The following is a 27,020-nucleotide window of genomic DNA, read 5'->3' as shown; positions in this document are numbered from 1 at the left end:
TTGTATATATTACATGATTCTCCCTCCCTAGACACAACATTATAAAATAAAATTACTATTTTATTATGATTGGGATGCTGGTAATCAAAAGAATTGTTGGAATCTGCTACAAACTCTTAATTGCAAGGCAAATTACATGCAGACTTTTGAATAAGTAAGACTAAAGACCACATAGATGAGAAATTTCCTGAAAACAAACAGAAGCCCAATTATATAAAGTAAGGCACATAATCATTATAATTCTGGAGAAGAGGGTCACTGTTTCTAAAGACTGTGTACTATGTCCTGGCCTCAATTCATAGATTCTGATATTAGGTTATCTACAACTGAATGTATTTGTAGCCAATTCCACTAGCCAGTGTGTTGGATAGGTAAAGAGGCAGGATTTCTATAAAACTATGGATAGAGAAATAGAAACAAAAAAGTGGCTTAAATTTAATTGCTAAGCATTTGTGAATATATTGAAATTAGGATGAGTATGATTCATTTTTTAAAAACACCAATTTCCACATGGAAAGTAAGATCTCCCCACAAACTCAAATCATAATGTCTTTCCCACACTATACTTCAAGTCTCATACTCTGAAAAGAGAACCAAGATGGGGTATTAGGGAACTGAGATTTTGCCAAAACTCAGCCATTAACCCATATGTGCTAAGCAGGCCCCTTGTTTGTTAAGACCTTACTTCATGAATTGAGATTTCTCTGAAGGACCCATGAAAAATAGTAACAAGTTACTCTCATGATAGGTAAATTCTATTTCATATCCTTCCAGAAGATTGTTTTTCACATCACTAGTGGTATGAATTTAGACTTCTATCATAGTATTTGCTCAGCCAAAATCTCTTTGGTGCTGTTGCACAAAATAAACAGATGAGAAATATCTTCTAGCCTAAATACAGCACTTTGGGTTTGAAGCCATTGTTTCAATCATTTGTTGAGGGTGGAGTCAAGGAGGAGGAATGATAGAGTTCACGATAACATGAACTCTTTACTGCTGGAGAGAAAAGGAAATCTGTTTTCTGTCCTGAGAAATCCAGCATGAGTCCATAGAGACTGTGATAACCTCCCCACACTCAACAACTCAGTCTGTGCACTTTGATCTCAACTTAAGAACACTCGTGTGTCCTGGTGTGAAAGGGCTGGTAACAATATAATTTTTGTATTTTTCCCAACAGAAAGATAACTATGGTGTCAAGTTCAGAGCAATAGTTCAGTTCAAATAGTGTATTTTAAAAACTCTTCTCAAGGAGTTGTGATTCTAAGAGAAAACACTTGCTACAAGCGTTAAGTTTACACATTTTATCAAAGCAGAGAGAGGGGACTAAAAAAACAACAACAACAACCCAGAAAGAGAATCATTTTCTTTCTCTCAAGTCACTTACTGGGACTATTCTGAAACTCATCTCAGGATCCTATGATTAGAGATCTGCATGTTTGTAGATACCAGAGATAAGTCCCAGATATGAGTACCCATGACACTGGCTCTGCTGAATGAAACAGAAGGATTGATTTAGAGAAAGATGGCCTATTGAATGTGGCTTCTTCCATGTTGGTGGCCTGGAAACTTGTAAGCATGTACCTTTTGGGCTCAGGACAACCTCCCTACTCCCCAGAGTATCCATCCTGTCTTCTGCTGATAATTGTCCTGCTAGGTCTCCAGATTGTAAATCTAGACAAGCAAGCCAGGGAAAGTGAATCGAGCACAATTAGAAACTTATCCACACAAGAATGGACCTGTAATTGCGTTTATAGGTAGAATCTGGTCCCAAATAGAGACAGGATCTAAAGCTCAGCAAATGGATCGTGCAAAAGAAGAGGAATTCATTTTTTATTGTTGGGAGTTTTAGGTTTAGGACAATTTGCTACTGCTCTATATGAATACGACATGACTTCATGTGCATCATATAATCATGACCTCCGAGAAGAAAGCAGTGAGCTCCCTGCCCTCAAGAAGTTTATGTTCAAAGACAACATAAAGAAACAGATCAAAGTATTTTTATGAAATCTTGAAGGTGATACCAGAAGATCTTCTTTATAAAATTGGATTCGTTTTTGCTTTTCGAAAGAAAGCTTTGATCTTCTCTTATGAGCTCTTATAAATAGAAAGAGAGAGTACCAAAACTGGATTGAAGATTCAAGTGGAAAGTAAGCGAGAAGATAAGATGGATATGGAGGAAACTGAAGGAATCAAGGGCAGGGAGAAAGCAATGGGTAAAGTGAGGGGCTCTGTTGGGTCCAGGTTCTGTCTTTTAAGTGGCTGCTGTCTACATTTTAGGGAGGGAGTTCTTCCAGTTTAGAATAGAGTGGGACTGGAGAGGGTGTATTCACCCAAACATTAGGCACCAAGGGTTGACCATTGGTCCTACTAGAGGAAATCTCCCTCCAAAGGAGTCTTTCCCAATTTGCTGTTGGAGAGACTACTGTTAACCAGTGCACAGCCCATGAATCTCTGCAGGACTCTGGAAGCATTGTGCTCAGCCTCTAAGCAATGGGACAGAGGAAGGAAGATAGCAGACACAGAAAGGAATGGGGACACAGTAAATGCTCTATAAATGCTTTATAAATGGGTGAAAAATAGTGACCCCCATCTTCTTGGTGGCTCTTAACTCATGCTGCCACAAGATTGGTGATGAAGTCCATATTACACTGTGACGTGAAAGCATTAATTGAATTGGGGCAATCAGGATTTCTATGTGAATAATGACTTAGACATAATATTCTGCCCAGTTTGACAGTGGAATTGGGAACCAAGGCTTCACTTGGCCACACAGTTCTCTTAATATGGTCAGATATTTCAATTTCTGAAGTGTATGCATTTTGTGTCCTGTTTAAACTCTTAAATGTTATAAATTTATTTAGAGTAACTAAAGACAAAGGAATAAAATTAAGAAGAGGAAAGATATGACAGATACTACGATTGTCCTTTAGGTTCAAGTCATGACTTTTTGACAGATACGTCCATCAACTGTCATCTGAATAGTAATCCTTCCATTAAAAACAAACTCAAGTTCAGTTCATAGTAATTAACCGATGTCAGTGTCCTAGTTTTGAGAAGTGTAAGGTGTTAACAATGAGAATGGGAGAAACTGGATGAATGCTAGGAGCACTCTACTATCTTTGCAACTTTTCTGTACATCTAAAATTATCCAAATTGAAAAGCATATTTAAGGAAAAATTCCCAGCTATGTGTACTTTACAATAAACACGTCTGAATAAGAAAGCCCTCAGCTCTACATTTTCTTAATGTTTCAGCAGATGAATGCACATAGAAATGTGATACCCTGAGAAAGTGATGACTAACCCTACATTCATGTGTACCACCAGACAGTCGCTAGTTGATCATGCTAGGATGCTTACTTATTCAATATTGAATCAGAAAAAAGAGAGGATTTAGAATGAGCTAACTTCTTGGAAGGCCACCCAGTACTAAAATAAAATAATCCCTTAGCATGTTTACTAGTTAGAGAATACTGTACCACATTGTAAATTGCTTTAAAGTTTGTATTTTCTATTAGGCTTGCTATGGGGTGTATCCATGATTATGTAAAAGTATCTAATGGTTACTGTAAAATTAGAGGCTGTCCAAACAAAACTTAAAATCCTTAAACTTTCTCTCCAAAGTGTGATAATTCTTGGCTACACTGGTAAACAGTTTGACATGTGTTTAAACATAATCCAATTTTTTTTATCAGATCATCTTTTCTTAAAGGTATGTCTAATGAAGTGTGTGACTGTATAATAGAGAAGACAGTATTTGATTTTTAATTTTTATGTTAAATGGTTTCCACTGTGCTGTATGCCCACTTGAATTTTTTAAATAAAAAGCGAATATAGAAATGTGCATCTATATGACTGTGCTTATCATATTGTTGTACTTAGGTTTTGGGTTCATCTTTTCCCCTGAAGAGTAACCTCCTTGGGAAAGGGCTGTTGTCTCAGTATCTAGCCCGGTGCAATACAAAGTAAATATTTGTTTGGATGAATAAATGAATGAAATCATATTCAAATGAATTGTTTCCATTTTGAAGGAAACCAAATAACGCCCTCTCGATTTGCTCTCTTCCCTGCCCCCGTTTTAGGGTGGCCTCACAGTTTGGACTGGTTTTTATCATTGCTATCATTCAGCTACATATACTAACCTTTCAAATCTGTAAAAAGTATTTAAAAGAAAGAGAAATTGTTCACGTTTCAAAACCTATTATAATGCATTTTCAAATATGTCAGACACATCTTTGTTAAAATTAAACCAGGGATTGGTTTTGAGCGAATAGCCCTATATCCTTACAGATGCTGTGGATGGATGCATCTAAGCTGCTTATTATATTGATGGGTTTTGCTGCTCTGCAGCAAATGAAAACAGGCAGCTGCTTCCTCCATCAAAGCAAAAAGCAGCCTGAGTTTTTATTAACTGAGTGTTCATTTCTTCTATTGCCAAAATTCTTACACAAAACAAAAGAGCAGTTTTAGCACATTATTGCTTAACTAGACATGAACAACTGACAGCAAGTGATAAGCCTGTCTGCTTTTCACAACTGGTAATCATTTTTGGAATAGATGTTTTAATATAGTTGAATATAAATTTTGTAATTTACATCTACAATGGTACGTAAATTTATAGATCCAGTTTGTTGCAGGAGAATGAAGGCTATAATCACAAAAGGCTTTTCCCAGTGTTGTTTAATTTTTAATGACTATTTGAAAACTGGGGAAGGAAAATGAAATCAAATTCATTTCTTTAAAAAAAAAAAAAAAACGGGGTTAAAGACAATCATACAAGTTGGTTGGAGACCTTTGTAGATGGCCCCAACAGAGTAAGACCGCTGTGTTTACAGCCAGGACGTGCTTAGCACCATATTTCCACATTAGTTGCAGTGAGCTGCCCAAGTTTGTGCAGCAGCAGAAATTTCTGGAGAGCAGACCATGTTTCCTTCACATCAATGAATAATGATGAGTGGAGAGACAGGAAAGACAGAGCCCTGGCCATTTTGCACAGCTGAGAATCTCAGCCAGCTCTCATACGCGTGTGTGTGTGTGTGTGTGTGTGTGTGTGTGTGTGTGTGTACACAAACATACACACACACACATATATATAAGCAATCTGAATGTCATACATTTACTTCAGATGAAATGGCAAAGAAGGATTTGTTTAAGTCAGTTTAGACTGAATCACACTGAGATGTTGCCTTGTTTACCAAGTCAATTTGCTGAGTGATGTTTTACCTTTTGGAACTTGCAGTGGCAATTCTTGCTGTAAGAAGGGGAGGGAGGCCTCCACCTTCCCCCTTCCCCACACAGAAATGATTCTTTCCTCAAGACCTAAGAGAGGAACTTGGAATAGAGACAGTTTTGATACCCTGAGACCCTCACCTTCCAAAAAACATTGCTAAAGTAAGTCTTCTTGCCTAACAAGCCTAACACAAGGGCTGTTATTTAATTGTGCACTGCGTTTGTTCCTGTAACATGCACCTCCTGAATACCACTTTCTCTCCAGGAAGGTTTGCGTAAATGTAAAGAGTATGCATTCCACATGGAGCACGTGGCTTTCAATTGTTTGGAATTCAGCCACAGTGTTTCCCTGCAAGTGAGATAAAACTGGACTCCAAGGCAGGGGGCTGTTTTAGAAATCAAATTCATGAATCACAGGTGAGTCCAGGGAGTAAGCTCACTCTAGTTATTCTGGTATGCCATGTAACAAGTATGTGCCTATTTTGGGGAAGTGGCCCAGGACCTAAGATAGGGAACAATAACACTTATTCCTAAAGCTTTCTTCTTTTCTCCACTCCATCTGACATATGCTGCTCTTACATGACTTTTCAAGATGTAACACAGTCCTAGTTTCAAAGGGTAAAGGGTGATCCCATCAGAATGATGGCCTGATCACCCCACCCTAAGGATACTCAAGCACAGCAAGGTCTTGGGAGAAGGTGTTACTTGGAGTAAAACTGGCCATGAAAATCCTCCTTTTTCTTCTGTGTTTCTGGGGAAATCCACACCATGTTTTTCCACTTGCTAGGAGCTCTCTGATCTGATTTTCTGGGTCTACCTTTCTGAGACATGTTCCTTCTCACTTTCTGATATCCTCTCTAGCCATTGGAGATCAATGAGGGCATTTTCTGGCCAAGACCCAGAGAGCCTACATTGGGAGATGTTCTTGTACCTGTACTTTGAGAATTTGGGAAAATCTCTTCTGCCCATGTGTTGGTTTTGTTATACTGAGGAGGAGGAAATTCATTTGAGGAAAAAATACAGAAGAGAACTGTGTTCAGTATTGAAGAGGGAATATTGTACTTGAAGATGTTTTCTGTTATTAATATGCCCAATTAACTAAATAAAAAGCTTTCACAACTAGCATATATAGATGTAGAGTAGTTCTTTTCTGAAGCTGTGAGATTTAATTAACAAAGACAGTTCTGATTCAATTAAAATAGACATGTAATGAAGATTTGACATCTAGCCCCATTTTGAATCTCATCTAAAATATTTCCTGGTAGAGGTTTCAGTGTGAGATTATAGTACAAATAAAATATTTTAAGCAACCTGTGTTTTTAAAAATGTCACAAACTACAGCCCACTGGCAATTTTATAGCTTTCGTTTGGAAATGCACAAATATGATGTTCTATAGCTGTTGGATTTAGAGTTGGAAGAGACCTCAGAAATCAATTCAACCTTTCCATTTTAGTCTTAAAATGAGAGCCCAAATATGATTTGTCCAAAGTCCCCAAAATTAGTTATTGACAGAGCCATGAGAGCTAGCAACAAGTTCTCTTGATTCCAAGACCAACCGTCTGGGTTGGGTCATAGAGTATAGTAATAAGAGACCTGGTTCTCAAGGTAGAATGTGTGGGCTCAGATCCTAGTGTTTTTTAGTTTACACTGCACTTTACTGAGCCCCTTTACTGGTTATAATGAGAATACATATCTTATAGGGTTGTTTTAAAGATTAAATGAGATACTCCATATAAAGTACACAGCCCCATGTTTGCCAAGTAGTGTGTTCAATAAGTGATGTACCTCCTCCCAATAATAACAAGAACAATAATAATAGCAAGCATGAATTGAGCACTTACTAAGTACTCTTCTAGTCATTTGATTCTCCAGTCTATAGTATGCAGTAGATAGTCTTATTACTTTCTTTTTTTGATTTGGAGTCTCACTACGTCGCCCAGGCTGGAGTGCAGTTGCACACTCATGGCCACTCCAGCATCGGTCTGCTGGGCTCAGGTGATCCTTCCGCCTCAGCCTTCCAAGCAGCTGGAACTACAGGTGTGTGCTACCATGCCTGGTTAATTTTTTATTTATTGTAGAGACGAGGTCTCGCCAAGTTGCCCGGGCTGGTCTCGAACCCATGGGTTCATGCAATCCGTTCGCCTCGGCCTCCCAAAGTGCTGGGATTACAGGCTGAGCCACCAAGCCCAGCCTTATTACTTTCAGACAAGGAATAGAGGCAAGGAGAAGATGAATGATGTGCTAATGTCACCAGATTATTAAGTGTCAGAGCTATCTTCCAAGTTCATGACTTCCCTTTTTCTCAGTGGTGCTTCTGCATCTTTCTTGTCCTGTCTGCATTTCTAATCTGTCACTCAGTGGCTTTCCCAGCATCTGCTCTAAAACTGACTATCAGACCTAAGTCTGGGACCTCTGGAGCTATCTCCCCTCCCTGCCTTAGTGTCAGGATAGGACACGGACTTCTTCCGTCTTTCCTTTACTTCATAATAGGTATCTGAATTAAAATTTGTTTTATATTTTAATGTATTTATTTATTTATTTTTTTATTTTTTTGAGTCGAAGTCTCACTCTGTTGCCCAGACGAGTGCAGTGGCCACTCCCGGCCACCGCAGCCTCGACCTGCTGGGCTCCGGCGATCCTTCCGCCTCAGCCTTCCAAGTAGCTGGAATTACAGGCATGCGCTACCACGCCCGCCTGATTTTTTGATTTATTGTAGAGATGAGGTCTCGCCGCCCAGGCGGGTCTCGAACCCGCGGGCTCAGGCAATCCACTCACCTCAGCCTCCCAAAGGCGCGGGATTACAGGCTGAGCCACCGAGCCCAGCTATTTTAATGTATTTTTAATCAAATCACACCCATAAACAAACCATCTTGTAGTCCTAGAAGAATTTATTGTTGAAATACTGTTTGTGGCTGCATATGGTGGATCACACCTGTAATCTCAGCACTTTGGGAAGCTGAGCTGGTAGGATCACTTGAGCCACAGAAATTTGAGACCAGCCTAGGCAACAAAGTGAGACTTTATCTTAAAAAAAAAAAATTTGTGTCCTTCACTTCTTTTTCCACAGGCTCATTATCTGTCCTCTTAGATCAGTTGACTTCTCCAGGAACAGGGGAAGAAACAAAATTGGAAAACAATTCATTTTTACCCTTATCTTTGTAATCTAGTGGGAGGCAGGAGAACCCAGAGATTAAGAATAACAGCTCTAAGCCGGGCTCAGTGGTTCAGTTTGTAATCCCACGCCTTTGGGAGGCTGAGGTGAGTGGATTATCTGAGCCCACCGGATTCAGGCAACCCTCTCAACTCCATCTCCCAAAGTGCTGGGATTACAGGCATGAGCCACTGCGCCCCGGCTAGAGGAGGGTTTCTTAACTTCCCTGTACCTTGGTTTCCTCCTCTGCCTTATAGTGCCTGGGCAGCATCAACATTCAATAAATGTTAGAGTGCCCCAGGGCATCCTCCATCTGCTCACTGTTCTAGGCTACTCAGACTTTCCCTCCCCGTCCCCAGATATACCCCTGTTCTCTGTGACTGGACTCCTCAAACACAGGGAGGCCTGCACTTAATTACTTATTTGTTTGTTTATTTTTGAGCTGTAGTCTCTGTCACCCAAGCCAGAGTGCAGTGGCGCCATTACAGCTCCCCATAGCCTCGATCTGTTGGACTCAGGTGATCCTTCCACCTCAGTCTTCCAAGTAGTTGGAACTACAGGTACACCATCATGCTGGCTAAATTTTTAATTTATTGTAGAGACAAGGTCTCACCAAGTTGTCCAGGCTGTTCTTGAGCCCCTGGGCTCAGGCAATCCTCTTGCCCCTGCCTCCCAAGGTGCTGGGATTACAGATGTGAGCCCCTGTTCCAAACAGAACTTAATCATTGATTATGCAGAGAGAGTCTAGATCAAAGCAGGAAGACAAGCACAGAACAAGTATTGTCCTTATACATGGAATTCTTGATTTAGATTCATTCTCAAAGTGCCCATGAAGAGGGCATCATTTATCCAAAGTTCAGTCTTGGTTTGATTTTATGAGTTATCAATTAGGGACAGTAATGTCCCTGAAAGTATCATAAAAATGTCATCAAGGTTGATAAAATTTCCTGGGTAGAAACGTATAAAAATAATAACAGCAATAGCAGCAACAACATTTCTGTTTTTAATAGCGAAAAAAATATTATATATATATATAGTAATATATATATTTTGCCAAGCAGTTTTCTAAGTCTCATACATGCATTATCTCATTTAATCCCCCACAACACTCTATGAGTAGGTACTTTTATTGCTTGTATGTAATAAATGAGAGGATAGAGACATCACTCAACAATCTGACTAAAGTGGCAACACCCTCCCCCCAACCCTCTATTTGATTAACATATTTTATTTTTTCACAACACTATAATCACTATCTAAAATTGTCTTATTTATTGTCTATTGCTCTTATAATAAAAGTTATTTAGGTGAGGGCTTTGTTTTAAACACTGCTGTATCCCCAGCTTCTAGAATAGGCCTAGCTGCTAATAATTGTATGTTGCATGCATGAATGAATGACATGTAAGTGCCTTGCCCAAGGTCACAGAGCCATACGAGCCAGTATTCAAGCTGAACCCTATCTAACTCCAGAATATGAGATCTGGTCTTCTATTATAGCGTTTTGCAGTGGAAGGGTCCTAGATATCACATAACCCAAGGCTATCATTCTGCAGATGAGAATACTGAAGCTCAGAAAGGCTAAATCGCTTGCAAATATCTCACAATTTGTTAGTAGTAGAGCCAGAATCAGACCCCAGATCCCTAGGTAGTGTCTTTTGCACCATGATTCCAGCCTCCTCATTTCATATAAAATTGCAGGAAAATCCTATATGCATGTGATGTGCATCATCCACCCACTTATTCATGCCATAAACTTAAGTCATACTTGATACTTCCCTCTCCCTTGCCACCCCCTTTGTCTAATTAACTAGCAAGTCTTGTCAGTGTACCTTCTAAATATATCTCAACTCTTTCCACCTTTCTTCATCTCCACTAACCATCACCCAAGCCACCACCAGCTCTCACATGGATAAGTGTAGTAGCCTCCTACTTAGTTTTCCCCTGCCTCTTCTTGTCCCCTTTCAACCTATTCTCTTTAGAGTAGCCAGAATTATCTTCTAAAATTTAAATATGCTCATACCATTCTACTGCTTAAAACATATCATTTGGCTGGACACAGTGGCTCACGCCATTAATACCAATACCTTGGAAAGCCAAGGAAGGCGGATTGCTTGAGCCTGGGAGTTCAAGAGTAGTCTAGGCAACATAGCAAGACCTCATCTCTACAAAAAATTTAGAAATTAGCCAGATGTGTGTCTGTAGTCCCACTACTTGGGAGGCTGAGGCAGAAGGATCGCCTGAGGCCAGTAGATTAAGGATGCAATAAGTCATCATCATGCCACTTCACTCTAGCCTGGGCCACAGAGCGAGACCCCCAACTCAAAAGAAGAAAACAAACAAAACTCCCATGTCCTTTATTTTAAGATGTGATTGAGAATTCTTACCATAGCCTAGGGGTTCTGGCCCCTAAGCCCCCTCCAGTCTTATCTCTTACTACTCTCTTCCTTTCTCACTGACTCCACTGACCTTATTTCCTTTCTTAGAACATCAAGCTCTTCTTTAAACTTTATTTCATGGAGCCCCCTTCGATGGACCACTCCTTCCTCTCTGTCCCCCTCTAGAAGATACACCGATAAGACTTTCTAGTCAGCCAGGCTTGGTGGCTCAGCCTGTAATCCCGCGCTTTGGGAGGCTGAGGTGAGTGGATTGCCTGAACCCCTGGGTTCGAGACCCACCTGGGCAACTTGGCGAGACCTCATCTCTACAATAAATCAAAAAATTATCTGGGCATGTAGCACGCGCCTGTAGTTCCAGCTACTTGGAAGGCTGAGGCGGAAGGATAGCTGGAGGCCAACAGGTCGAGGCTGAGGTGCCTGGGAACATGCCACTGCACTCCAGTCTGGGCGACAGAGTGAGACTCCAACTCAAAAAAAAAAAAATCCAAAAAAAAAAGTCTTTCTAGTCAATTAGATGTAGGATGTGGTAAAGGAGAGGGAAATGTCAAGTATGACTTCGGTTTATGTCATGAATAAGTGGATGGATGGTGTATATCACACGCATATAGGATTTTCCTTGAAATGACGAGGCTGAATTCATGGTGCAAGACGTTACCTTTTCTACTGGCTCTTAGCTTTCATGTCATTTCTATGAGTAAGTTTTCCCTGATGGGATCCTCCCAACCTCACTCCAACCAGGTCAGGTCCCCAGTAACATGTTTTCATAAGCATGCATTATTTTTTCTACACAGCTGTTACTACAGTTATACTTAGGCATATTATTTGTTTGTAGGTTCTAGCAGGAGAGTGCAGCTACTCTTATACCCTTGAACAGTTTTCCTCTAGCAGGGATGGTCATCCTCTTCAACCTAGCACATAGCTTCCAGAAGGGAGGAAGGGGACACTGCCTAGCCAGCCAGATCAGCTGAATCAACTCTGTCAATCAAGGATGGGGTGACAGATGTCACAGCCATACTGCCCCTCACATCCATATTTGTATATTTATTTATTTGTAAAATTACTTATTTAATGTCTCCTTCTCAAACTAGATTGAAGCCCCAGTGACCATGTAGTCTCGATCCCTGCTGATTCACAGGGCCCTGAAGCATTGTAGATGCCCAATAAATATTTGTGGATCATTCTGTAGTCCTTGAATGACTTTCCACCTGGGGTTGACACACCATTGAGCTGAACTCAAGCTCAATCAAAGGAAGAAGAGACAGTGTATAAACACTGAAACTAGTCTAGGAAGCTTCCCTACCCATTCCAGCATGAGCAGCTTTTCATTTTAGTAACATCTAGCAGTGCTTTGCTTCTTCCAGAAGGTTCAATGGCTTAGCTAAGGGTGGATCAGCCTCTCTACTTGAGTCTCAGATTTGAGGCCCCCCCCCTTTTTTACTGCTGCATGTTGGACATGATCATTTAACTTGAGAAAGGCAGAGATGCTGCTTCAGTGGACACCCACTAGTCACAGAAAAGCCATGTTCTTGCTGTACAAGCTGGGCATTTTATCCTCACGAAGCAAGTACAAGCCATTGCAGGAGAAGAGGGAGCCAGCAGTGCTGCTTTTTGGATATGTCTGTCAAAACCTTAGGACTGCCCTCCAACATGAATGATGGGAAGCAAAAAGCTCTCACCTGCAAGTGACCTAGAAGGCCCTGTGCTTAGTTGGATGGATACTCATGTCACTTGATTTTAGGATTTTCCCAGCCTTCAGGTTAATAATAGATGTATTGCTTGTTTCTAGATTAACCATGAAACTTGGCATTTAAAATAATTCTAAACTAGTTACTTTATTGACAATAACAACCACAGCAAAGTGGTTGCATACATTAGTAGCTCATGCCACCAACTTTCCTCCTCACTTTTGCTGCATGGGCAGCTAGCTTTTCATATTTTAGTGTTGACTGGCTATAGGCCTTCTGATGTCTGACAAGTTTAACAGGCCAAGTTCTGACAGAAGTATCTGCAAGGATCCAAGCCTTTGTTTAAAAGAAAATGCAATGAAGCCAAATGACCATGGAAATACAAATACAGTACAGTACTCTTTCTTTTCCAAGTAGATCTCATGTTTAGCTAATGCTTTCATGGAGGCCGATAGATGAAGGAGGCCTTTTCTCCTATGAAATAGACTCATTTGATGTCTACAGAAAGCACCAAGGAGTAGGAAACTGCATGCCTCTGAATAACTTGAGTGTCCTAATTCATGATGTGTTTTAGAGAATAATTTATCTAGAATAAACTATTAATTAAAATGTTCTGTGATACTTTTTTTAGATCAATACTTTAGCTACTCTAAATGCCACTTTGGGCATTCTACTATACCTCGTTGGGTGATGTCAAGATTGTAGCAGAAGTGTCTGTAATTGATTGATGAAGGCTTACAATAGTATTAATGGAACATACAAATCTTGGGACCTCACCATTAGTGTTCTTGGCTTATATGTCCTTCTAAAAATTATTCTCTTCACCTTTCCAATGAATTCCTCTCGATTCCATGAAATCCTGCTATTTACTTTTCTTCTAAAATGTGTGCCAAAACCCCACCCCTCAGAGGCTAAAGTATTGATGCTAAAATGTACTGTGGAAGAGATAAGGATAGTTGTTATATGTCTTGAATTACAAAACAATGCTATAATGTTACACTCAGAAGACCATACATCTCAGGGTTTCAAGTAACTCGGAGGTTGACCAATGCATCAAAAAGGAATTTCTTTGAGAAACCTCACTAAACCAACCTATAGAGATATTTTAAAGGCATAAACCCATAAATCTATAAATGGACTATGGAATGGTGGGAGACATTCAACAACAATAAAATTTTGGAAGCTGGAAAGTAAATGAATAAGAAGTCATTGACTTACCAGATAGAAGAAAGTCAGCGATTGGAAAAGTTGAAAATCAACTCAATTTATACTTTTTTGTTTTTGTTTTTGTTTTGAGTTGGAGTCTCACTCTGTCACCCAGACTGGAGTGCAGTGGCCACTCCCGGCCCCCGCAGCCTCGACCCGCTGGGCTCCGGTGATCCTTCCGCCACAGCCTTCCGAGTAGTGGAACTACAGGCGCGCGCTACCATGCCCGGCTCATTTTTTGATTTATTGTAGAGATGAGGTCTCGCCAAGTATACTTTTTTTTAAGTTGGTGTCTCACTTTGTCACCCAGGCTGGAGTGCAGTGGCATGATCATTGCTTACTGCAACCTCAACTCCTGGGCTCAGGTAATCCTTCTACCTCAGCCTCCCAAGTACTGGGACTACAGGTGCACACCACTACACCCAGGTAACTTTACTATTTTTTGTAGAGACGAGGTCTCACTGGTTTTGAATTCCAGGGCTCAAACAATACTATGGCCTCAGCCTCCCAAAGTGCTGAGATTACAGGTGTGAGCCACTGTGCCCGATCCCAATTTTTACTTCTGAAACCTTGAAAGGCTCAGGAATTAGTTTCACTAGGTATAGTCAGTTCTTCACATCCATGTGTTCTGTGTCTGGGGATTCAACCAACCTTAGATCCAAAATATTCGGAAAGAAAAACAATACAAATAATGCAATAAAATAGAACAACTATTTACATAGCACTTACATCCTCTTAGGTATTATGAGTAATCTAGAGATGATTTGAAATATACTAGAGGATGAAGATGTGTGTAGGTTATATGTAAATACAATGCCACTTTATATAAGGAACTTAAGCATCTGCAGATTTGGGTATGAAGTGGGGGTTCCTGGAACTAATCCCTCTTTGTTACTGAAGGATGACTGTTCTTGAAAAGAAGGAGCTGAAGAAAACTGAAATAAGGAGAGTTAATTGTAAAACTGGGAGGTGTATTCTTTGGAGAGGATTATACTGGAGGTTTTGGGATGGGGAGGCACCAGGCACCATTGAAAGCAAAGTATACCAAAAGCAATTTGCAGTGATTAACTGAACATATGCAGTCTAAACACTGAGCTCCTCATCCCTACCCCATCCACCAACATTCAACCTTCTATACCTCCAACCAGCTTTTTATCATCCTACACTTACATTTTTAAGGGACAAAAAAGAATTACTAGACATCTGAGGAAAGCTTTTTATGTAACAGACCAAAAAAATAAATAAGGAAAAAGCAACTTGAGGAAAACAGACTATGTAAAGATATGAAAACATAAAGCAAACTGTAATTCATATTTTGAATTAAGAGAAGATATTGCATTTATGATACAGGAATAGGATGCTCAAAAAAAGGAATGCTAGCAAAAGTAGCACAAATGAAAAGAATAATAAAAAGGGTGAGAAATGCTGGGCTCGGTGGCTCAGCCTGTAATCCTGCGCCTTTGGGAGGCTGAGGTGAGTGGATTGCCTGAGCCCACGGGTTCGAGACCCGCCTGGGCAGCGAGACCTCATCTCTACAATAAATCAAAAAATCAGCCGGGCGTGGTAGCGCATGCCTGTAATTCTGGCTACTTGAAAGGCTGAGGCGGAAGGATCGCCGGAGCCCAGCAGGTCGAGGCTGCGGTGGCCAGGAGTGGCCACTGCACTCCAGTCTGGGCGACAGAGTGAGAGTCCAACTCAAAAAAAAAAAAGGGTGAGAGATAAAGTTGAGGCTTTCTACTTTCCAAGAAAGTAGAAAACAATAAAAGACAGAGAGCAGAAAATTAGAGGATGAAGAAACAATGAGAGGATGAGTTAAGGAGATTCAACATCCAAATAATACGAGTTTCAGAGAAAGAGAACAGAAAAATGGAATGAAATACTTAATGGTACTTTGTAAGAAACTTTCCAAGACCTGAAGAACATGGGTTTTCTAGATTGAAATTACCCACTAAATCATGCGGGTTCTCAAACACTTGCCTTTCATACACCCTTTTCCAAGATGGGGCATGTGTTGCACTAAAATGAGTGAGTAAAACAAGAAAGAAGAAGACAATGGATAAAGGAAACAAGGGATGAAGCACAGGAGAAGAAGGGCAGAGGGGAGCCTGGGATGACAGTGAGGTTACCTCTAGGCAATCAGCATTAAAGACTCTCAGTTCCAACTAGGCAGGTCAGAAGATACCAGAAGAGGCATTCTCATGAGAATAATGTTGTACATGACCGTGCTAAGAGGAGAAACTGACAGCTGGAGATTGCGTAAAAATCTTAGCAAGTGAAAAAAAAGGTAATTATAAACTCTGAGAAAACAAAAATTTACACGAGAGAAAGGCAATCATAGTTTACTTACTAGATAGTTCAGTTTTATGGCCATAATAAAATCAACAGTGAGGAGTGATCTTACCAAAATTATAATATCATATATATTATAATTAATAAAAACAAACAGTGTAGGGTGGATAAGGGGTATGATATGTGTTTTGTGGGAAGGGGAATAGAGATAAAAGCCAAAAAAAATGTTTATCTTCCAGATTGGGGAGAGCAACAGATTTTTGCCTAAAACAGAAAAATCAAGAAGTGGCAATATAAACATATCATGTAGAAATATGTCAGTAGAGTTGAAAGTAGTAGTTTCTGGAGAAGGAGGAAGACTGAAGAGACAGACTGGGTACCACTATTTGTCTTAAACATTCAAATAGAACTGAGTGGCTCTTTATGTGTCTATGTGTCTATATAACTTATTCAAAAAGTGTATATATATAGTTGTGTGTGTGTGAGCTGGAGACTCACTCTGTCACCCAGGCTGGAGTATAGTGGCACACTCATGGCCACCCCGGTGTCAACCTGCTGGGCTCCAGAGATCCTTCCGCCTCAGACTTCCAAGTAGCCAGAACTACAGGCGTGCACTACCACACCCAGCTAATTTTTTTATTTTATTGTAGAGACAAGGTCTCGCTAAGGTGCCTGGGCTGGTCTCAAACCCACAGGCTCAGTAATCCATTTGCCTCGGCCTCCCAAAGTGCTGGGATTACAGGCTAAGCCACCAAACCTGGCCCAAAAAGAATATATTTTTAAAAGAGACTTTGTATTTTCACAAATAAGAATGAGAAAACTTTAAAAAATAACAGGCATAGTCAGCCTTCTACACCTCTAACCATCTTTCTAGCATCCTACATTTACATTTATTGAGATATAAGTCATACCATTCACCCAGTGGTTTTTAGTATACTCACAGAGTTATGCAACCATCACAACAGTCTATTTTAGAACATTTTGTCAAATGTTATTAAGTTTATTTTCTCAAAATAAACTTCATAGCCATTAGCAGTCACGCCTCATTTATGCCTAATCATTCCAGCCCTAGGCAACAATCATGCTACAGTTCATCTTTATGGATATGCCTACTCTGGGCATTTCATATAAATGAAAACATACAATGTGTGGCCCTTTTTAAGTGGTTTTTTTCCTTCACTTAGTACAGGCATACTTCAGAGATGTTGTGGGTTCAGTTCCAGACCACTGCTATAAAGTGAATATTGCAATAAAAAGAGTCACACAAATTTTTTGTTTTTCCAGTGCATGTAAAAGTTATGTTTTTACTATGCTATAGCTTATTAAATGTGCACTAGCATTATGTCTAAAAAAATGTATATACCTTAATTTAAAATATGTATTGCTAAAAAGATGCCAACAATTATCTGAGCCTTCAGTGAGTTATAATCTTTTTGCTGGTGGAGGTTCTTGCCTTGAGGTTGATGGCTGCTGACTGATCAGGGTGGTGGTTGCTGAAGGTTGAGATGGCTGTAGCAACTCTTAAAATAAGGCAGTAACAAAGTTTGCCGTGTTGATTGACTCCTCCTTTCACAAAAGATTTCTCTGTAGAATGCTATGCTGTTAGATAGCATTTTATCCACAGTAGAACTTCTATCAAGGTCAGAGTCAGTCTTCTCAAACCCTATCGCTGCTTTGTCAACTCAGTTGTTATAATTTTCCAAATCCTTTGTTTTCATTTTAACAATGTTCACAGCATCTTCACCAGGAGTAGATGCCATCTCAATAAAGTACTTTCCTTGCTCATCCATGAGAAGGCAACTCCTTATCCATTCAGGTTGCATCATGACATTGCAGCAATTCAGGCTCCACTTCTAGCACTAATTCTCTTGCTATTTCTGCCCCATCTGCAGTGACTTCCTTCACTGAAGTCTTGCACCCCTCAAAGTCATCCATGAGGGTTGGGATCAACTTCTTCTAAACTCCTGTTAATATTGATATTTTGAGCTCCTCCCATGAATCACAAATGTTCTTAAAGGCATCTAAAATGGTGAATCCTTTCTGGAAAGTTTTTAATTTACTTCACCCAGATCCATCAGAGGAATCACTCTCTATGGCAGCTGTAGCTTTATGAAATGTATTTCTCAAATAATAAGACTTGAAAGTCAAGATGACTTCTTAACCATGGGCTGAAGAATGGATGTTGTGTTAGTGGGCATGAACACAACATTCATCTCCTTGTACATCTCCATCAGAGCTCTTGGGTGACCAAGTCCACTGGTCAATGAGCGGTAACATTTTGACAGGAATCTTTTTTTTCTGAGCAGAAAGTCTCAACAGTGGGTTTAAAACATTCAGTAAGCCATGCCGTAAACAGATATCCTGTCATCCAGGCTTTGTTGTTTCATTTATAGAGAACAGGCAGAGTAGATTTAGCATAATTCTTTTTCCCTCCTTCATCTTCCTCCTCCTCTTCTTCTTCTTCCTCTTCTTCTTCTTCTTCTCCTCCTCCTCCTCCTCCTCATCCTCTCCCCTCCTCCTCCCCTCCTCCTCCTCTCCTCCCCTTCTGACTTTTCTTCTTCTTCTTCCATGGTCTTACTGCATTGCCCAGGCTGGAGTGCAATGACTGTTTACAGACATGATCATTGCCCCACTATAGCTTTGAAATCCTGGGCTCACTCAAGCAATCCTCCTGTCTCAGCCTCCTGAATAGTTGATAGGCAGCACCACTGAGTCTGGCTAGATTTGGCATAATTCATAAGGGCCCTAGGATTTTCAGAATGGTAAATAAGCTCTGGCTTCAACTTAGTCACCAGCTGTATTAGCCCCTAACAAGAGAATTGGCCTGTCCTTTGGAGCTTTGAAGCCAAGCATTGACTTCTTCTCTATAGCTGCAAAAGTCCTAGATGGCATCTTCTTCCAATAGAAGGCTATTTTATCTATGCTGAGAATCTGCTGTTTAGTGTAACTGCCTTCATCAATGAGCTGAACTGGATCTTCTGGATAACTTGCTGCAGCTTCTCCATCAGCATGTGCTGCGTCACCTTGCACTTTTGTTACAGAAATGGCGTCTTTCCTTAAACCTCATGAACCAGCCTCTGCTAGCTTCCAACTTCTTTTCTGCAGTTTTTTCACCTCTCTCCACCTTCATAGAATTGAAGAGAGTTAGGATCTTACTCTGGATTAGGCTTTGGCTTGAGGGAATGCAAGGCTGGTTTGATCTTCTATGCAGACCACTAAAGCTCTCGCCCTATCCGCAGTAAGGCTGTTTTGCTTTCTTATCCTTTGTGTGTTCACTGGAGAAGCACTTTTAATTTTCTTCAAGAACTTTTCCTCTACATTCACAACGTGGCCAACTGTTTGGTGCAAGAGGCCTGGTTTTCAGCCTCTCTCTGCTTTTGGCATGTCTTCCTCACTAAATTTAATTATTCTAGCTCTTGATTTAAAATGAGGGGCATGCAACTTTTCCTTTGACTTGAACACTTAGAGGCAATTGTAGGGATATTAATTGACTGATTTTAGTATTGTTGTCTCAGGGAATAGAGAGGCCTGAAGGGAGGGAGGGAGGAAGGAGGAAGGAATGGCTGATTGGTGGAACAGTCAGAATACACAAACATTTATCAATCAAGTTCTCCATCTCATATGGGTGCAGTTCATGGTGTCCCAAAATAATTACAATAGCATCACCAAAGATCTCTAATAATAGATCACTATAAGAGATATATCATAAAAGTTTGAAATTTAATGAGAATTATACAAATGTGGCACAGAGACACTAATTGAGCACATGCTATTGGAGAAATGACACCGATGAACCCTCCTCAATGCCAGAGTTGCTGTCAGTCTTCAATTTGTAAAAAAAAAAAAAGAAAGAAAAAAGCAGTATCTACAAAGCACAAGACAAAGCACAAGAAAGTGAAGTCCAATAAAATGAGATATGCCTATACAGTGTTTTCAAGTTCCATCTGTGTTGTAGCATGAATCAGTACTTCTTTTTATTGTATGGACATATTATATTGTATTTATCTGTTTATCGGTTGATGGACATTTGGGTGGTTTCCACTTTTTGCCTATTAAGAACGCTGCTGCTGTGAACATTTGTATGTAAGTTTTTGTATGAGCTAGAGATGCTTTAATTTCTCTTGGGTATATATCAGGAGTGGAATTGCTGGATCATATGATAATCTACATTTAACTTTTTGAGGAACTACCAGACAACTTTCCAAAGTGGTTGCATGATTTCTACATCCCCACCAGCAGTGCATGAGGGTTCCAATTTCTCCACATCCTCACCAACACTTGTTGCCTCTACTGGAGTGCCATCCTCATGGGTGTGAAGTGGTATCTCATTTAACTTTTAAAAACTTAACAAATTATCAAAAATATGATATGTTGACACAACTTGGCAAGGCTTTGAGGAAACACTCTTGTTGGAGGTGTAGTTTGGTATACATTTTATGGTGGGCTGTTTGGTATATTAAAATGTGAAATGTACTTCACATCTGACCAGATGTCCTATTTCTAGGTATCTAAGGAAAAAACCATGTTGGAAAAGATGTATCCTCATTATACCACTGTTTATTATCTCATAATATCAAAAACTTTGACATTAAAATGTCTAACTAGAAAACTGGTTTAATGAATTCAGATGTACACATGGAATAGCTAGGGAATCAATTACAATTAGTGATGTAGGTAGAGTATATTTTTATTTTTATGTGAAGTTTCTACCACATATTAAGTGAGGCAAAATCAGATTATTGAATACCTGCATGAAAAAATCCCATTTATGTAAAATATCTTCATGCCTAGAAAGATCTTTTGGAATCGTGTCCAAAATGTTAACAGTGATTATATCCTAGTGGTGGAATTTTAGGTGACTTTTTTTTTTACTTTGTTCTTTGCGTTTTTGTATTTAATTTTGTTAAAAACCAACCTCTATAATTTTTTGAAAAAATTATAAGACTATTACAAAAGACTATGCATTTTAGAAGTCACATTTTTGTGCTTAATCAAGGCTTAAACTTTAGTTAAATACTCTTTCCCTATCATTATTTTTTTAAAACCTCAAAGCCCTAGTAAAGGCATAAAGAAATTCATTATTGAGGTGATTACATCTACTTGGTGGAGAGCACTGTCTTCTGCTCTTCCTTCAGAGAATTTTATGATGTACTTTGGTCTTTATAGAGTTCTTTTAATGTGGAGACATGCCAAGTATCAGGACTTTGGAGTCATACCAAAGCCCAAGAACAGGAGCAGGTCAAAATGGTTCTCCCTCTGTTCTAGTTATCTAGAAAATTATTTGGGATTCACAAAGACTCTCTCCCACTTTTCTATCCCCCTTTGTAAGAGAATAACGCTAACAATAGTTTTCTTTCTCTTGCGTTTCTTATGAGTTAGGAACTGTTCTAAACATAGTACATGCAATGTACTTATTTAATCCTCACAGCAATTCTGTGGGATTGAGGCTGAAATGATGATATTTCTCAGATGAGGAGCTTGAGGCACAGAGAAGTTAAGTAACCTATCCAAAGGCACTCAGCTAGGGAATGGCAGAGCTGGGAGTGGAACTCCACAAGTATACTTCCAGAATACCTGTGATCTTAACTACGGCACTCCACTATCTTTCTGTCTTCCTAAATTGGACTTCAAATACTTCTTGCTGGTTTTCCTTGTTGATCCTCAAAGATGTCACTTCTACAGAAACGTACAAAAGTGTACAGAACGTACACCTCGCTGGACTTTCCTTCAGCAAGTGCTCCGTGAAGTCACCTCATTGCTGTTTGCATCATCCCCCAATGAATCTCTTAGGATTTTACTTAACATCTTTTGACATCTTCATCTCTGAAATGTTTGCATTTCTTATTCCTTGAAGTTGGAGATTCATCTGGGAAGGAATAAATGAAACTCTTTTTAGATGTCTCAACCTCGCATCAAGACTCATCAGCAGAGTGCTTGGTGCTGAGACAGAGGATACTTGCGGCTCTTCCCAGAACCACGTGGCATTCTCAACCTCAGGCAGCACTGGATGGGTGCCCTGCCTGATCTTCCAGTCTGATCACTCGGGGAAATCATCATCGTATAGGGCTATGGTTTATTCTAATTATAAGCATAATGCATGCTCCTTGTAAAAATGTTGGAAAATCCAAAACAAAGTATAAATAAAAAAATTAAAAGTACTTATAATCCTACTGATCTCTGATAACAACTAGAATTGTCTTTAGGCAATTCGTATTTATTCATGAAGACTAAGTCTTCTAAGTCTATGATTTAGAGGTGATAATTGTAGAAAATGCCCATCCATGTAACTGGTGGGTAAGATTATTATATTGAAAGATGTGCCCAAGTTGGTGAAATTAAAATGTTATAATTTTATACTCCAGTTTGAGTTTTTAATTAAAGAATGGAAATAATTGTGTATATTTAAAACCATTAATAGGGAATCAAACAACAAAGTATAATGACCTCAATGGTTTTATTTGCTTCTCTAAAGTGATTTTTCCATTTGTTTTTGCCTAACATTGGCTACATATATAGTAGGTCATCAACAGATGCTTATTAATTGTATGCGAACAAGATTAAGACCTATCTGAAGTGCCATCAAAATTTAACTTTTGATATTTGTAACTTTGGCTGTTATTGTTTTTACTATTCATGATTTCCACTTGTATAATTTATTTAGAATATTTTATTATCCTGGGGAAAAGGGTTATAAAACTCATCATTATAAAAATAACAAGGAAAGAAACTCATGTGGTATGACATATTACAAGTAATAACTATGCTAAGTACGATTCAAGTTGAAATCGCTTGTATTGGACATTATTTTTAAAGACGGTTTCTTAACAGAATGACTTCTGTAATCAAAAAGTCTCTCCTCTTGTGTTTTCTAGGCATCTGGCCATCTGAAGAGGTTTTGGCTTACTACTGCCTCAAGCATAGTGATATATTCAGGTACAGAGCTACACTTAAAAGATACTTTTTTAGCCCATAGTGGATATTGAATCTGCATATTGTAAATGGCCATGATTGCATTCTTCAAATTAAATTGTTAGAGAGAAAAAAAGAAAGAAAGAAGGAAAGAGAAAGCAAGTAAGCAAAGAAAAACAGAAAGAAAGGAAAAAAGTTCACAATGAACACATGTTGCTTCTGAAAAGAAATCAGTATTGCCTTTGGGTACTAATATTGCACAGCGAGCTTCTTTCTGTATGTCAAAGGCTTTTGATTTCCACTCAAGGCATTTTATTTCACTTTGATTTGGGGGAAACAAAAGTGAAGCGCCAATCAATCCTTACTGATTGTGAAGGTCAAAAAAACAAAAACAAAAAACCAATAAAGACATTCTTTAAACTTCCGCTAGGGAAATTGCTGCAGAATATTTGATAAATAAATACCTCACAGCTATTATTTAAAGATGCCATCTCATCCTGGTTTTAGAGATATTTTTATTTATATACCTAACAATATATATTTGGGAAATATAAATTACCATTACAGATCCATGCTATGGAAATAAGTGTTTTCAACTATTAGTGTGCCTTATAGATCAAACCCATGGACAGGATGTATGAAAAAGAAAAAAAAATCCTTTTATTTGAACATTCTAAAGATGTTTGGTAGACCCAGAAAATATAGGTTTTCCATTTTAATTCTCATTTTATAAAAGTCATCCAATGTATACTTTCTGAATTTCCATTATGAGTTCAAATAAACCCTTAGTGATCATGGTGTGCAACAATATGACATAGAAGATTGGGTCAATAATATGTATTTTTTTTGAAGCTCTGTGGGTCCATATTTACCAACCAGACTATAATTGCTTTGAACAACTGAACACTCATTAAGTGTGTTTCAAAATATGAATATGCTTGCTTGGCTTCCCCTCTCCCTCTCCCTATTCCCACTGCTCCGCCCTTTTAATGTTGCTTTTTGTTTGTTTTCCCTCCTCTTGAGGTAATAAACTTCCCTAACTGGGAAGAGGAAACAGCCTGAAGAGTCTAAGCATATAAAATGAGACCAGGGCAGTTTTGAATTGGGCTGCAGAGCTACCCTGGAGTCTGGCATGTGCTCATCTCGCTGTGCTTAAGCTTGACCGGAGCACCAATCAGCCAGCAGTGGGCCAGGGTGAGAATGTCACACATTGAGGGCTGATATTTAGGCACAAAGGGAAAGGTGAGTGCAGAGTGCCACACTAGACGGTCAGCTTTAACCCCTGAGCTGTTTTACCTCTGAGCAGTGAAGTCAGAGTCCGCTCATTACTTTAGCCTGGGTTTGCTGGTTTAGCCATATTATGTCCCTGCATTGTTTATTCACTGTGTTGTGTTGGGGTCAATTGTGATGTAAGTGTTAATTGCTAAATGCTCTTTGTGTAATTGTTCTTTATGGGGACTGATCATAAAGAACAGTTTGCGTTTGTTTTGGAATTTTTCTTTTTAAATACTGGATTGCATTTATTTGTGTGTATGTTGTGTGTATGTGACTATAATATAGGTATATACACACTCATATATATTCTTCGTTTACTTGTCTAACTGTTTTTGAAGGAATGAATGTGGATTAACAGTGTTATCCGTTCCTAACAATTATCTTTCGCTACTCTAGCTAGTTTAGTTCTAAAAGACAGCGCCATTGACAAGGGAAAAAAAGGGAACCTTCTCAGATTTTTCAGCTCAGCGGTGGTAATGTTGCAGTGAACACTAATGAGGGAACCCCCACTGATTTGCCTGCTTTGTGACTTTTCTATTTCATAATTATTTTTAAAACGCAAAACGACATGAGGTAGCCTAGTCATGTCCCTACAACTTCCTGGTAGCGCCGTTCTTACTGCAGATGGCAATTTGTTCTTGTAACATATATATCTCTCTGACCATTTTCATCTAATTTGTATGGGTTCTACCATTTCTTTTCTCTCTTTCAGGGACCTTGCTGTGTGTGAGCTAGGGGGTGGCATGACATGCTTGGCTGGGCTCATGGTAGGTCTTTTCTCAATTCCAATCCCATTCAGAGGGAGAAACAAAAGGAAAAATGTTCCAGGGCCTCCAACTGCTGGGTCAGAGAACCGTCAACAGCATCAGCTGCGGTCAAGCTGCCGGGTCTTGAGAGACCTTCTAGATTGACTTACTTTCGGATCATATTGATTTTATGGTTGCCTCGATGAGCAGCAACATTTTACCTCAGTGTAGTCAATATCGCTTGTTGTGACATTCCAGGCCTCGCAGTCTTTCTTTGCCATAGCGAAAGCTTTTTTTTTTTTTTTTTTCAGATTATAGTCCCATTTGCTAAGATACAGGAATAGCCTGGCGAATCACAGTTGGAGCACCATGATATTGCTGCTAATGTTTTGCCTGCATTATTATACCAACAAACATGATCCAGAGCGCTCAGTAATTAGATTCTTTTGAATTAGATTGGCCATTCAGGAACGTCGTTCCCCATTCTCTGGGTTCTGAGTCATGTATTCAGGAGATATTATGTAGCAGCACAGTGCATTAGACAAGTTTTTATGTCTCTACAAATAAAAGCATATTGTTACACTGATTGGCATTTGACAAACCTGTCGCTCTTATACAATGTGTCGAGGTTACAGCCCAATGTGCGAGCATGTCAAAGCTCACAAAAAAATTACCCTCACAAAGCCATCTGCCTGCAATGCAAAGTTATATGAAGGGCATCAGGCAGTCAGACAGAAGCAAGCTGAAAGGCAGAGTGACAGCCTTGTATGATGGCTCTACTAGATAAACAGAAGCCCACAAATGAAAGCCTCTCAGAATACCATCATCCGCTGTCACAATGCAATTACCGAACAGAATGATAGCAAGATAGAGGCTCCCGCAAATGGAATGATAAAAGTATTGACTGATTTGATTGAATGATTAAAATAATGCAGACATAAAATGAAAAAAGATTGAAGATTGTTACAGAGAAATAGGTGAGGAAGCATGATACTGAAGGCTTGTCACTCCTGTCTTCACTTCCACACAGACAAGCATATTTGCTCATTGTTTGCTGTGCTCCCTTTTTTTTTTTCAGGTTGCTATTTCTGCAGATGTCAAAGAAGTTCTGTTAACTGATGGGAATGAAAAGGCCATCAGAAGTATCCTTATTCAGATAGAAAACGGGTTTGTTGTGCTCATTCCTTTTTCCCGGCTGAGGAACAATTGATATAAAGAAAGACAGCATGGGGTATAAAAAGAGAGTTCCCCCTCACACACACACGATAAGTAATTAAGAAAAAGTGGAAATATATGAATTCATTGCATACAACTATGTGGTTTTTTCCCTTTCAATAGATTTTTTATAGACAAAACATATGTTTTGTGGATTTCTCAAAGCAGTAAGAAAATGTTTTCCATAAGAATTTTTAAGCAATCTTGACCTTTTATTTCCATTGAAATTTGCTAGTATGAAATAAATTATTTAATAATTTGTGGTATTGGATATTGCTTGGAAATGTGACTCCTAGCTTCATGTTTGTTATTACCTTTTATACATTTGATATTGTATGTACCATGTAATATTGTGCCTCTCTAATTGTGGAGGAGTCTACCTGTATCCCACACTGGAAACAGCTATCAGTTCTTCATTCTTTCTTTTTATTTAGGATTATAAATCTATCTCTTTTTTCCTGCTATGCTATTATAGTTCCAAACCCATTATATTAGATTATGCTTTCCTAGTATGTACACAGAGTTCATGAAAATTGAACTGTACTTTAACTAAGAAAGCAAGCATAATTTGTGGCTACTTTAGCAGCTGAGCTGATTTGTTCAGGGGCAGTTAGCAGCCGTTAGAAACAGAGAAGAAAAGTGGAAGAAGATATGTTTGCTTTGGATTGTGTGTGTGTGTGTGTGTGTGTGTGTGTGTGTGTGTGTGTGTGCGCGCGCACACGCGCACCTTACATTTACATCGGGAGGGAGGCAATCTACTTATTTGAATGTGAAGCCCCTAAAATGCCAAAGCAGTTTTGATTTTGTGGCATCTCCCATCAAACCTATTTTCAATGTTCATTTTTCTACCTCTGCTCTATAATCTTTTTGAAAATAAAATTTGCAGCAGCTCCATCCGACTGCTGGAACAGGAGCAAGG

At 39.2% G+C, this 27,020-nt stretch overlaps 1 protein-coding gene across 1 annotated transcript in view; it reads left to right on the top strand.

Moving 5' to 3' along the window:
* Positions 1-27,020, top strand: part of CAMKMT (calmodulin-lysine N-methyltransferase) — a 427,363-nt gene that overhangs the window by 334,506 nt on the left and 65,837 nt on the right. The window contains exons 4-6 of the mRNA XM_008050222.2: positions 22,829-22,889; positions 24,853-24,907; positions 25,965-26,028. Coding sequence (XP_008048413.1) covers positions 22,829-22,889; positions 24,853-24,907; positions 25,965-26,028 — 180 coding nt within the window. The remainder of the gene's footprint in view (positions 1-22,828; positions 22,890-24,852; positions 24,908-25,964; positions 26,029-27,020) is intronic.

The sequence above is a fragment of the Carlito syrichta genome, unplaced genomic scaffold (genome assembly GCF_000164805.1).
Source record: "Carlito syrichta isolate Samal-C Ts95f unplaced genomic scaffold, Tarsius_syrichta-2.0.1 Scaffold143284, whole genome shotgun sequence".
NCBI classification, from domain to species: Eukaryota; Metazoa; Chordata; class Mammalia; order Primates; family Tarsiidae; genus Carlito; species Carlito syrichta.
The sequence above is the reverse complement of the archived record's forward strand: the minus strand, read 5'-3'. Positions and strand labels throughout refer to the sequence as shown.